This window comes from Gracilinanus agilis, chromosome 3, assembly GCF_016433145.1.
Source record: "Gracilinanus agilis isolate LMUSP501 chromosome 3, AgileGrace, whole genome shotgun sequence".
NCBI classification, from domain to species: domain Eukaryota; kingdom Metazoa; phylum Chordata; class Mammalia; order Didelphimorphia; family Didelphidae; genus Gracilinanus; species Gracilinanus agilis.
This window is the reverse complement of record NC_058132.1, coordinates 625,669,746-625,682,304: the sequence shown is the minus strand read 5'-3', so window position 1 is coordinate 625,682,304 and position 12,559 is coordinate 625,669,746. Positions and strand designations below refer to the sequence as shown.

Sequence of the window (12,559 nt, the reverse complement as noted above, 5' to 3'; positions counted from 1 at the left end):
TGTAGAAACATCTTATGTAAAAATTGACAAAGATGGACCAGAGGTGTATATCATACAGTATGATCAATATTCTAACATGATAAAATACATTGCGTTAAAGGGGAAATTAGGAGAGGTTCATGTGTATAAACCAGATTGCATAGTACAGAAAATAGTCATGATAAACCAGACATCAATCATGGTAAGCAGACATTGACTGAACTATTCCCAAAATACCACATATGCATATTAAAATGCTATGATGATACTACATTTAATTAGTATCTTTAAGGAAGAACTTGTTTCATATTAGTCATTTTTCTAGACAATTTATTTACCTATTTAAATGGCAAATTAAAATACTTTTTATCATTTTGTAGAGAAATAATCTGAAAATATATTATGTATTTCCCTAATGTTCAACACTTTATTGAACATGATTTAACTCCTTATGAATTTAGAACCATCCTTATGAACATTGTGTTACTGGGCAATGTCCAAGGGCAGGGAGTAGTTCTTGTATATGATTTCCAGGCTTCTTTCTCCAGCATCATCATGACCATAGCTCTGACTCTTGTCAGTGTGCCTATGAAACTAATAAACTTTTCCTTCCCAGGGATTCTTAATCTAGTCTGTGATTTTGAATTAAAAATTCTTTTTGAAAACTGCATTTCAATATAATCTGATTTCTTTTGTAATCTTATGTATTTTTATATTACACATTTTAAAATGTTATGCCAAGGAGGACTTGGGCTTTACTAGACTGGCAAAGAGATCCAGGATACAAAAGAGGTTAAGAAGCCTTGCTCTGTCTATACTCTTAAATCTTTAATTTGCAACTTCTAATCTGTTGTGGACTAGGAAGTAAAAAAAACCCACACATAACTGTGTGTAAAATAAGGAGTATATACTTTTTCTACTGGCCTGAGTTCTCTACCTATGAGTTAAGTACATGGGATTTAGTACAAAGACATTAGGATATCTATTGTGGTGCTAAGAGGTATATTTGTTTATTCCAAAGTTCTCAGCTATGTACAAGAAAACTAAAATGGCCAGATAAATAGCTTTCAGATGAGTGAGGCATTGCTATACATTTCATTTGAATGTTAATATTAAGCGCCCTCTAAACATTAAAACCACTGGCTTTTCTTTAACAAGATATTTTGCACACTGGTCAGCTGCTGAACATTGTTTTTCTTGCTCCAGATACTAAACATAAAAATATTTCCTTCTGACAATGCTAATCTTGTTTAAAGTCTAACCAAGTTAAACAGATCATGAATATTTCCAATACATTCAAAGATAGGGAAAAAAATTGAAATAGGCCCTATACTTCCTTTCTATGTTTCATGATTAAATACTAATAAGGCTTGGAAAACTACATATACATGCAATTTTTAAAACAAATTGCTAAAACATAAACTGTCAAGAAACCAGAATTAAGGTGATTTTGACCAGCTGCATATAAATGCTTTACCACTTACATTTCTGAATATAACTGTTGTGATAGTTCTTTTAAAATAAATTTTCCACATGGCTTTCCCATAATCTTTATAATTGTTTATCATAAAGGTTAGCCACTAGAAATCTTTTAAAATTTGATTCAAGATGTTCCCATTTACCTAGTCATATTTAAGGCCACTTTGGTAAAGGCATTGCAGCAAGAACACAGAAACAATAGCAAATTTTCTAATATTTATTTTTTCACCTGCAAACTGTAGCAAAACATGATCAGCTTTATTATGCAGACAGGTATCCCTCTACATTTTAAAGAACTTAGGCATGTATAAATAGAAGAGCTCTTTAGGAAAGAAAAAAAATGATGAATAAAACCTCCCAATCTTGACTTCAGAACTTCCAGTAGCAATGGATCAAATGATTCAGTTCATTCATTCCAAGAGACATGACAGCACCTTAAAGTGGCTGATCTATTTCTCCAGTAACATTTCTCACACAAACAATGTGTTAAAGTTACAAATACTGATATGCACAAATAGCTAATTCCTAAGAAAAAAAATATGTACAGTACTGCAGCATAATGAACGTGGCATCTGCAATAACTTATTAGCCAATTTTACTATACATGATACCGCTACCTTTTCTGCCAATTCACATGTTAAAAGATGTTGTCAGAGCCCTCTGTTTTGCACATTTTACCTGGTGTTTAATACACAATGCAGGCTTTTTAAAGACTTCTCTTGTGTTTAAAGCTAAATCAGTGAAACGAGACAACAGTGCAAGAGGCGGAGAGATGTTAGGTGACCACAATAAAAGTCCGTTCCAGTAAAGTGTCTCTAAGGCTATAAGAAAGGGTTGGTTGATGAACTTCCTGTAGGAAACTGTCCTGTTGGTGCACCAGCCTAAAAGTGAACAGAAGGTAACAATCAGCACAAAGGAAACAAGCTACATATTAAAGTGTCTAACATTCTTGGAATAGAAGAGGGAAGTCCAATTTCACAAAAGGCAGCCCGTGCCATTTCAGCAGAGGATGAGACAAGACAACTTCAGCCTGAGCAAGAGAGGCTTGGTCATGGCTGCAAGAGTCACCAACTGAAAATGACCATCCTCCAAAGAGGCTGGAGATATTTTTGAATTTGAACAGCCTTCTGAATGTCACAGCATCACAGAAAAGTGATCTAGAAAAGCATCTAGAAGGATTCACATGCTTCTTTTCCTAAATTGATACAAAAACAGTTGCATGTTTCTGAAGTCAAATCTCCAAACAGTAATGTGTTTGATCAGGTCTGTTAACATTAGAAAGTTAGACAGTTAAACTCACTCACCATAAAAGGATTACTAGACACTCCAGCAGTTGCCACTTGACCAAAAGGGGTCACCACTGGTTTGCTTTGTCCAAACGCTGCAAAGCCTGCACCTTGTTAAACACAGACCCATTAATTACAATTCATGCCTGAAAAGATGCCTTTATGTTTATGAACAATTTCTTAGAAATTCCATCTTTAGCAATAACATAGTACAAGAGTCGTGTTAAAGATTTTAGTAAGCTTTTCCCTGAGATTTTCCTCTTTCTCAAATTTCAGAGGTAAAATTTCTACTAGAGTGTCTTAAAAACAAATTGCTATCAAACTGTTCTCCCAGCTCGCCCCCAACCAGTTAAATAATTAACCAGCTGAATAACTAACAACCAGAGAATTCTGTTAAAGAATAAGCATTTATTTAGGTGCCAAGTAGTAGAGACCCAGGTCCAAAAGAGAAACAGTCTCTGCTCTCTACTAGATTAATTTACAATTAATTGTCAGGAAAAATCCTGACTACTTATGCTGTCAAATTATGTCTGACGTAGGGGCAGCTGGGTAGCTCAGTGGATTGAGAGCCAGGCCCAAAGATAAAAGGTCCTAGGTACAAATTTGGCCTCAGACACTTCCCAGCTGTGTGACCCTGGGCAAGTCACTTAACCTCTATTGCCTAGCCCTTACCACTCTTCTGCCTTAGAACCAATACACAGTACTGATTCTAAAATGGAAGGTAACGGTTTATATAAAAAACAAACTGTTTTGTTGTGGAAGCATAATGGCACTGGATAATTATAAATTTAAATTTATAGATAATGATACACAAAAGACAATTTTGAGTGCAAAATTAACTGGCCATATCCCTCTTCTATTCAATAAATTCCAATGGCTCTCTATTCACTCTAAGATAAAACATTAACTACTCTGTTTAGCTATTAAAGTCCCTCACAACTGAACTTCAGGCTCTTTGTAGCCTCATCCAGACATGACTTCCCTTTTCCCTTTATGCTAAGATCCAGTCCTCTCCTGTCCCCTGTGCCCCTGCACTGACTGCCCCAAGGCCTATGGCACAACCCAGAGCCCCTCTGCTTACACAACGCCTTTTTTCAAAAGCAGCTCATGCCCCACTTCCACATTAGCCCTTTCCAATTCCTGCCTTCTCATTCCCAAGGCCTCCCCTTCCTACTACCTGAGCAAAGTAGAAAATATCTGTAATGCATGAACACAATGTCTGGCTCATGGGGATACTTCATTGATGGGCTCCTTTCCCTTTATTTTGTATATACTGTCTCTCCTAATAGGATCAAAGGTCCTTGATAGTGGAGATTATTTTAATCATTGTGTTTTGGATCTCCAGCTTCTAGCAAATTGTCTAGCACATGGTAAAAACCTGAATAAAAGTTTGCTAAGGACAAAAAAGCACCATAAAATGAAACTGCCAGATCGTAAAAATAAAATGAGTGTATACATATATGCAAAGAAAGACACAGTTCTCTCCCTCTCTTCTCTCTCAGCAAGGACTAGCCTAGCATGAAGCTACCCATGAGACAGATCTTACCATTGGGCTGCTGAGAGAAAGCAGTTTGTTGAGGAAAAGCTGCTTGGGCTGGGAAAGCAGGTTGCTGGAAACTGCCACTAAAGCTAGTCGGAAGACTGTAGGAGGCAGGCGTTCCGAATCCTGTAGGCATACTCATGGATGCTGTCCCAAATGTTGCCGCTTAAAGAGGGAAAATAAGTGCCATTAGCCATCCATAGAAATGCTATGCGGAAAAAATAAATTCTTACTCCTTCTGATGCTAAACAGCATCATAGCAAAAATGTGCTTAACCAAAACTATATTAGTATGTAACCTAAGTAAAATTTAAAAAAAAAATTGGAACATTGTATTTTTAACATATCCACTCTTAATTTATATTTCTAAAACATTTTCATGGATAAAACTGGCAGAATAGTCATTAGATACAACCTTTTAAAAAGCATATTCTCAAAACATTATACAGAGATATAGATAGGGAGAGAGAGATTTTGACGAGAAAGCTCAAGCCAAAACATATATTGTAAAACAACATGCATTTGATGTTTGCTAGTATAAAGAGATAGTGTTGTTAAGTTAATGAATGAAATAACAGAAAAAAACTTATATTGCTTGTTAATCCAAGGAGAACCATTTTATTAAATCTGTACTGGAAACAAATATGAGTGGAATTAAGAGAAGCTAGTGACAAAACTTTAAATCCAGAAAAACAGTCTTCACATAATGAATTCTACTGAAACTGTATTAGTAAAGTCATTAGGAAGTCACTGAATTTCTTTTTACTCTGGGCTCATTATCAACTAGACCACTCATTTAAAGCACTTATAATGATAACAATATATACAATATACACTGTATTTCTCAGAGCAGCTGAAAGCATTTGGTAAATGTTGCCAAAATGAATCCTCATACCACCCATATGAACATATAATTAACCCTAATTCCATCTTTTAGAATGTGACATGAATATGCCCATTGGGGAATGGGGGAGAGCAGGATGAAATCATTTTAGATGTCACTGAATTTAAAAGGAAAAGGCATGGGATAAAACAGGGCTTTATAATAAATGATTCATTGATATAACTCTGACAAATACTTCTTGAGAAAGCACTGCAAAGCAAAATCAAGACATAAGCAAATGAAATTCACTGGGATAATATGGTGCAATGGTTTGCAACATCCAAAAGGTGTCACTCAAGCTATTAAAACAGATGCTTCAAGGAAGACACTAAAGAAGCTATAGGTACAGACTAACGTGACCATGGAAGTAAGCAATAATTCTTTAAACAATATTTTTTAAAATATTGAAGTAATAGTAAGTTATAATTTGAACCTATGCTAAACATCCATGTCCACTCCATTTTCAAACATGGAAGAAATCTACTCAAATTTCCACATGCAAAGAACTAGAAACCAGCAAGAAAGCTTTCACAAGCAGGAAACATTGAGCCACATGTAGCCTACGTTATCAGCTGGGGTCACCTACCAAAATGAGCATGAGGAAACACGTGAGAGTGCACTGTTCCTGACAGGCCTTACGGAGAGCCATAAAGAGACCAGATAGTGTCAAATAATTTAGACTGATATATGGACAGCCATTTATCAAATAACATTACTTCTATTTTATCAAAAGGACAAAATGTCAGTGAATAACTTTTTTTAAAAGTGAAAACACTTGATGCTACAAGGGAAAAAATGTGTTTATGCTCACCAGGAAGTAATTTAAGAAGGGTAGGGGAAAAGTTCAGAAAATCAGTATGATTTTTCAGTTATAAAACCCAAACCTCAGAATGCATTCAGTGTTTCAATAAGTAGTTAATTAGATGTGAAAAATACCATTCTAATAAGAAAACAAATATCAGAGTCTAACATTTGCCTAGATCTATTTTGTTTTCTATCATTTAACTGTGTCCACTGGGGGAAAAATGTTATCTTACAAATACTATAAGATACACACACAAAATATCTGCAGATGGATGTCTAAAAAGTCACATTCCCAAAAAAGTCCCCAAAAGACTGTGACTCCTAAAATCCTGTGTTCTTTACAAAAAGCATTGCATTTAAAATTGTAATTTAATACATTAAGTTGATTATGTAAGTTATGTTAACAAAGGTGAAAAAAATGTACGAAGCAGGGGAAAAGTCATCAATATGGATTTTGTGAAGAAAATTAAGAGTGAGTATAAGACACAGGGATTAAAATAATGTTCAAGCCATATACCTCTTCATATGTTTTATATATATATACTTCTTGAGAAGAACCATATATACATATATATGGTTTTAACAGTTATGACCTCATTTAACTACGTTGATAAATACTCTAAAGCACTGAAGGTTACAACCTGAATCACTGAAATTATTATTAGTTTAAGCATTTTAGGCTTTCATATACTTTTTAAAAGTAGGCAGCAGAGCTTTAAAAATGTTTATACTTAGCTCCTCCTCTTCTTCTATAGCACAGTCAAGCAAGGTATAATTAATATAAATAATCATATACCAATTATACATATATATAATTTATGTATAATAATACAAACTTGATAATTTTTATAATTAGATACATATAATTATGTTCTGGTGTGTGTGCATGCACACACACTTTTCTCCTTTGGGTCTTCTCTGCCTTCTTCAGGAAACCCCAGGAAGCTCATTCTTGGGACTCCACCATATCACCCACATTCTGCCCATAAATCCCAAACCACCATTTAAGGAGAGAGCTCAGCTCAAGCACCTCATGTCTCCCCTGGCTGCCGGCCCCCAGGACTTCTCCTCCCTCCTTTCCCCCTGCCCCTCTTGTTTTTCAACTTCCTTTTGGGCCCTTAGTAGATTGAAAACTCCTTGAGGAATGGGCTTATCTTTCTCTTTTTGTTAATGCATCCCTAGCTTTGAATGGTGCCTGGCACACAGTTGGCACTTAATGCTAACTGACAACATGTGTATCTATATGCATTACATACATATAGAACTACCTTAATTCACTAAATTTCTCTAAATTAATTGAAAGTGAAAGATGAACTTAATTAAGACATATGTAACTACATATTGATATTCAAATCTAGAAACGATATAGTTAAAAAAGCAATGAAACGGGAGAAGCTAGGTAGTAGCACAGTAGATAGAGAACTAAACCTAGAATTGGAAGGACTTAGATTCAAATATGACCTCAAGACAATTCCTAGATGTTTGACCATGGATACATAACAACCCCAATTACCTAGCCCCACTGCTCTTCTGCCTTAGAATTGATACTAAGAAAAGAGATATGGGTCTGGGGGGAAAAAAAGCAATAGCATGGAGTATGGCAAGATTCAGAAGACAAGTTTTATGTTATAAACTTGACACTTAAATAGTCCATGATCTTTCTAGCTCTGAGCCCTCATTTACTCCGATGTAAAACAGAGATGATAATTTCTGTACTCATGGCTTCAAGGAGTTGGTGTGAGGAAATTTTTTTAAGAAACTTGAAACATCATATAGATGTGAGAAACTTTTTTTATTGAGAAGTTAATACTAATAATCGACTTGCTAGACCTAGTTGAAGTAGAATATCATAGCATTTTATCATTTATTTTTATGGTATTTTAAACAAGTAAAATGGCAAAACTATTCACCAAAGAAATTTTGAAGAAAAAAAATGACAGTACAGATTAAAATCAAAACTTCAACTAATATCAACATTAGTCACTCAAAATTCCCACCAAATTAAGTCTTATCAAACACAAACTGAAAGATTTGCTAGTAAAGAGGAATTAATTTGGTGAAAAACTTTAAATTCTATTCATTAAGATTTCACATTACAATCTGGTTTGGGTAGCATTTCAACATTCAACATGAGCAGTAAGATTTTTGAGACAGATAAATATGAAAAACAAGATAGAGAGGTAACAGCAGACACTATCTACCCATCTATCCTTGAAATGCTGCAATAGCTTTGGTGAATAAAAAATTAGTAAGTCATAAACCACAGAAGTACCACAGATAAGGCTGTGGTCCAAACCAAAAAATGTCGGGATAAAAATGACGGGGGGTTTTTTTAGACAAAAAGTACATTATCCACTAACATTTCTCAGTAAGATATTCTCAAAGTTTCCACCAGACAGAAGACATGAAAAAACTTTACAAGTGGCTTGCATTATAAAAAGTTATTAGTAAGAAAATTTAAAAATACCTGCAGTAATTTTATAAATGTCTTAATAAATTCTATGACAAGAGTTTAAATATATTTCAAGAAATAATTTTGTAGACTCAAATCAATTCTTGTCTCATTAGAGCAAATCTGCTACTTCTACTATTTTCATTTACAATGTAAACTGACATCACAGTTTTCTTCCTTCAAAAAGCACCTTTGGGTAGAGACTATATAGAGCGATGCACTGGATGGAATACTGGGCCTGAAGTAAGGAAAACCTAAATTCAAATCTCACTCATACATTTACTGTATAATCTGGGAAAGCCACTTGACTTCTGTCTGCCTATGTTTCCTCATCTGTAAACTGAGGATAGTAGAAACAACTACCTCCCACCCAAGGTTGTTGTGAGAATAAAACAAGAAGATACTTGTAAGTGCTTTGCGAACCTTAAAGTGCTATACGAATGCTAGTTATTATCTCCCCAAAATTATCAACAAATATACACGGTTAACTTTTTTCTTACCTGTTGTTCCTCTGGTGTTAGTCTGGAATGGGTTTGTAGAAGATGCCACAGAAGGACCAGGAGCAGCAACAAATGGATTTGTGGAAGGTGTAGCTAAAAATAAATTATATGACACAATAAAATAACCAATTTTTCTATTAAAATATTTATATATATAATCTATATACTTGTGCAGCATGCCAGAAACAGGAAAATGGATAAGAACTATGCACTTAAAAAATACTTTTTATGTTACCTCCAAATGGAGCAGGCACGCTTGAAGATGCAGATTGTGTCTGTGTAGCAGCACCCACTGGCACTGTTCCAAAAACATTGCTGAAAACAAAAATGTAAGGAAGTCAAAGCTGCTTAATTTTTTTAAAAATGGTTCAAAAATTTATGAAGGCATAAAATAAAACAGTGATATTTAAGGCAGCCAACTCTCTTATGCTTAACAGTTTATGTTAATAGATGAAAATAAAATCTATAAATAATCATAGAACTTAAGTCATTTTTCTAATCTCCTAGCTCAACTTTTTTCCTAACTTAAGAAAAACCAAGTGAACTAATTTTACTTTCACATCTCTCTCAGTGAAGGAAATAATGGGAATTTTAAAAGTCAATTTAGAGTAATGAAGGGAAAAAATAAAAATACTGCACCATAATGATTTATTTATTGAAACACCTAAAGTTGAATATAGCATATGATTCTCAGGTATTAGTGGTATCTACCTTAAATTACCCTATATTTACTTACCTGTGTTCAATCTTCATACTCATCCCAGGAAATATGAACTATGTAAGAAATATTTTCCATCTTTTCTTGCATCCTGGCTTTATATATAGTAGATATTTAATGTTTGACAAACTGAATGGGAAAATTGTGATTTTGGTCTTGCCTCAGTTTTCTAATCTATGAAATGAGAAGTTGGATGAGATGATCCTTAAGTTTCCTCATCTCAAATCTTAAGATTCTTGTTGCTAAAATATCAGAATTTGTGCTGCTACATATAACATCCTATTAGTACTACTACTACTACCACCACCATCATCAAGAGTGCTTAATTCACCAATGACTAGTAGTAAATATTTCAGCATATCAGTGAACAATCTTTAATGATCTCAATATATAAATCCTCAACACCAATGTCTCTTCCCTTCTCTACCATACTCATAGAAGATGATGTTGCCTCCCAGATATGGAACTTTATGAATATATGAATTTTAATTCATTCTCCAAATATGTCTGATCCTTGTGCCTTTCCTACTCTTTCATTTAACTGTGTAAATAGAATTAGCTCTAGCCCATTCATAGCCAAACTCTACTTATGCTAGGCATAGAGATGATGTCATCCCCACCTTTCCTTAGTGGGGAGGGGAGATAGTTAATCACACGTGACAATAAGTAACAAATCAAGAACTAGGGACTGCCCTTTGGACAGTCCAAATCAGTGCAGAGGCTGCCATTTGTCCACTTGAATTAGGGGTGGACCCACGGGAAGTAACGAAAGACACTATCTCTTTAAGTATGTTGGTTACTTCCTGTTGGGGGAATTCCCACTTTGAACTTGTGCTGAAGGATCTTGGATGAGACCTCAGAGGGCTTCCACTCTAAATTGTCATGTGGGTAAGTTAGGCTGACTTCTTGGGCTTACCTTGGCATTTCCAAACTCTACCTTTAATTAGGCTCTAGCTTTTCTGATTGCTAGGCCTTGTGGCTTGTAGCCTCATTGATTTAGCCTTTTAACCTTCTCTCTCCGTCCAGGCCTCTGCAGGCCTGGACTATCCTCTCTCTCTCTATTTCCCTACCTTTTACCTTCCTAATTGTAAATAAACTACCTTAAACCCGATCCTGACTTGGGTCTATTTTTTTTTTTTAAACCCTTGTACTTCGGTGTATTGTCTCATAGGTGGAAGAGTGGTAAGGGTGGGCAATGGGGGTCAAGTGACTTGCCCAGGGTCACACAGCTGGGAAGTGTCTGAGGTCACATTTGAACCTAGGACCTCCTGTCTCTAGGCCTGACTCTCACTCCACTGAGCTACCCAGCTGCCACCTTGGGTCTATTTTAATTACAGAATCAATCTGAATTGTTGATTCCTGGCGGCCACACTTTAATAATATATCTATAAATACCTAAAAATCTCCCTCTTGTATATCCTAGCACTAAATCTATACCTAAAAATCTCCCTCTTGTATAACCTAGCACTAAATCTACTCTTCAAACACCTTCAATCTAATGACTCATTTCCATTCTCCCAGTCAATGTCCCCCACTGGCTCCATAAACACCATACTCAGTCTTACCCACATGGGCTGCCACTTAATTTGGCTCACTATTAACTACTACAAAATCTTTTGCTCCTCCTGAACTACCCTCTTAGTCTTCAAACCCTCATTCCTTCCATATGGTTTCTTTCTACTTCTCAGCTGTTAAGCACTGGCTGGATAAAATCTCAAAGTTGAGCCAAATTCAACCACTACACATTCATGGCATAAGTCGACTGGGTCTTTACTACTATCTGAGAAATGGTAACTTTATTCTTATTGATTTGTTACTTTTGTTCCCAACAATGAAAGCTTTCAGCATTTTTCTCTCCCTTCTAACCTTCACTCTCAATTACAGAAGAATAAATGTTCTTCCTGCTCATTCAAACTAATGCCCTATACACTTATTGCCCTTTCCTTTATGCCTCCTCCAGTCCTTTATTCCAGAAGTCATCCTCTTTCTCCCACATTTTCAATCTATAACTAGTCATTAGCTCCGTCCCCTCTGGTTACACATACCTTCAGTTCTCCAAAATACTAACCTCCCCCCTTACCTCAGACTCTTTATTGTTCAAATTTTGGATAAGGTGCCCATACCTAAAAGTTTCCACTTGTTCATTATCCATACACTCTCTTCTCTCACTCAATAATTTTGTATTTGGGCTTCTGCCAGCAACACTCCATTCAAACACGGTCTCTTAAAGGACATTAAAGACTTTGTCACTACTGAGTAAGAAGGTTTATTTTCAGTCTTTTAATTCCTGGAGGGGTTTCTCTGAACCTTATGACAAACTGACACCTCCCTCTACTGGGCTGCTTTCCTCCCTAAGCGTGGGGGATACAATGTTTTCCTGGATCTCCTTTAATCTCTCTAACCACACCTTTTCTGGATTCCTACTCTTTTCCCAACTCTATTATCTTGGTCCTCTTATTCAAGGCAAACTCATTCACTTCCATATTTTCAATGAGGCAAAAGATTCTGACAAAGTTCAAATATGACTTTGAAATAGAAAAGGTACCTGCTAACATTACTGGTAGAAGTATATGCATTACTAGAAGTCGCTGTTGAGCTGAAAACACTGTCTAATTCTGCTAGCGCTGCATACTTGTCTGACGATATACTTGACTGACTTGGTGTTGAAACAGCAGCACCTGTTGGAGCCTTAACTACTGTACCGAAGCCACTTCCTTGGTCACCACCTAAAATTTTAAAGATCCAGGTTCAAAAGTTAGCTGCATTTGTAATATCAAAGAAATATTTTTCATGCTCCAATAAAATAAAGTGTTTAACACTGTGGCTTTGCACAAAAAATTTTGAAAAAAACTTTGTTGAATGAATAAAATAATGGGAACTATTTAAACATATACTTGTTTCCACAAATACAAAGCCACT

The 12,559-nt window shown here is 35.5% G+C and overlaps 1 protein-coding gene across 4 annotated transcripts in view; it reads right to left on the bottom strand.

The window, feature by feature from the left end:
- Positions 1–1,661: 1,661 nt before the first annotated feature.
- Positions 1,662–12,559, bottom strand: part of AGFG1 (ArfGAP with FG repeats 1) — a 113,251-nt gene continuing 102,353 nt past the window's right edge. For 2 of the 4 annotated variants that reach the window (XM_044670816.1, XM_044670818.1), the window contains 6 exons: positions 12,186–12,366; positions 9,158–9,237; positions 8,923–9,015; positions 4,291–4,449; positions 2,763–2,848; positions 1,662–2,339 (listed from right to left, as the gene is read on the bottom strand). In XM_044670816.1, the coding sequence (XP_044526751.1) occupies positions 2,280–2,339; positions 2,763–2,848; positions 4,291–4,449; positions 8,923–9,015; positions 9,158–9,237; positions 12,186–12,366 (659 nt within the window). In that variant the 3' untranslated portion in view covers positions 1,662–2,279. Of the gene's footprint in view, positions 2,340–2,762; positions 2,855–4,290; positions 4,450–8,922; positions 9,016–9,157; positions 9,238–12,185; positions 12,367–12,559 lie in introns of all 4 variants that reach the window. The other 2 variants (XM_044670817.1, XM_044670821.1) reach the window with 1 other exon arrangement.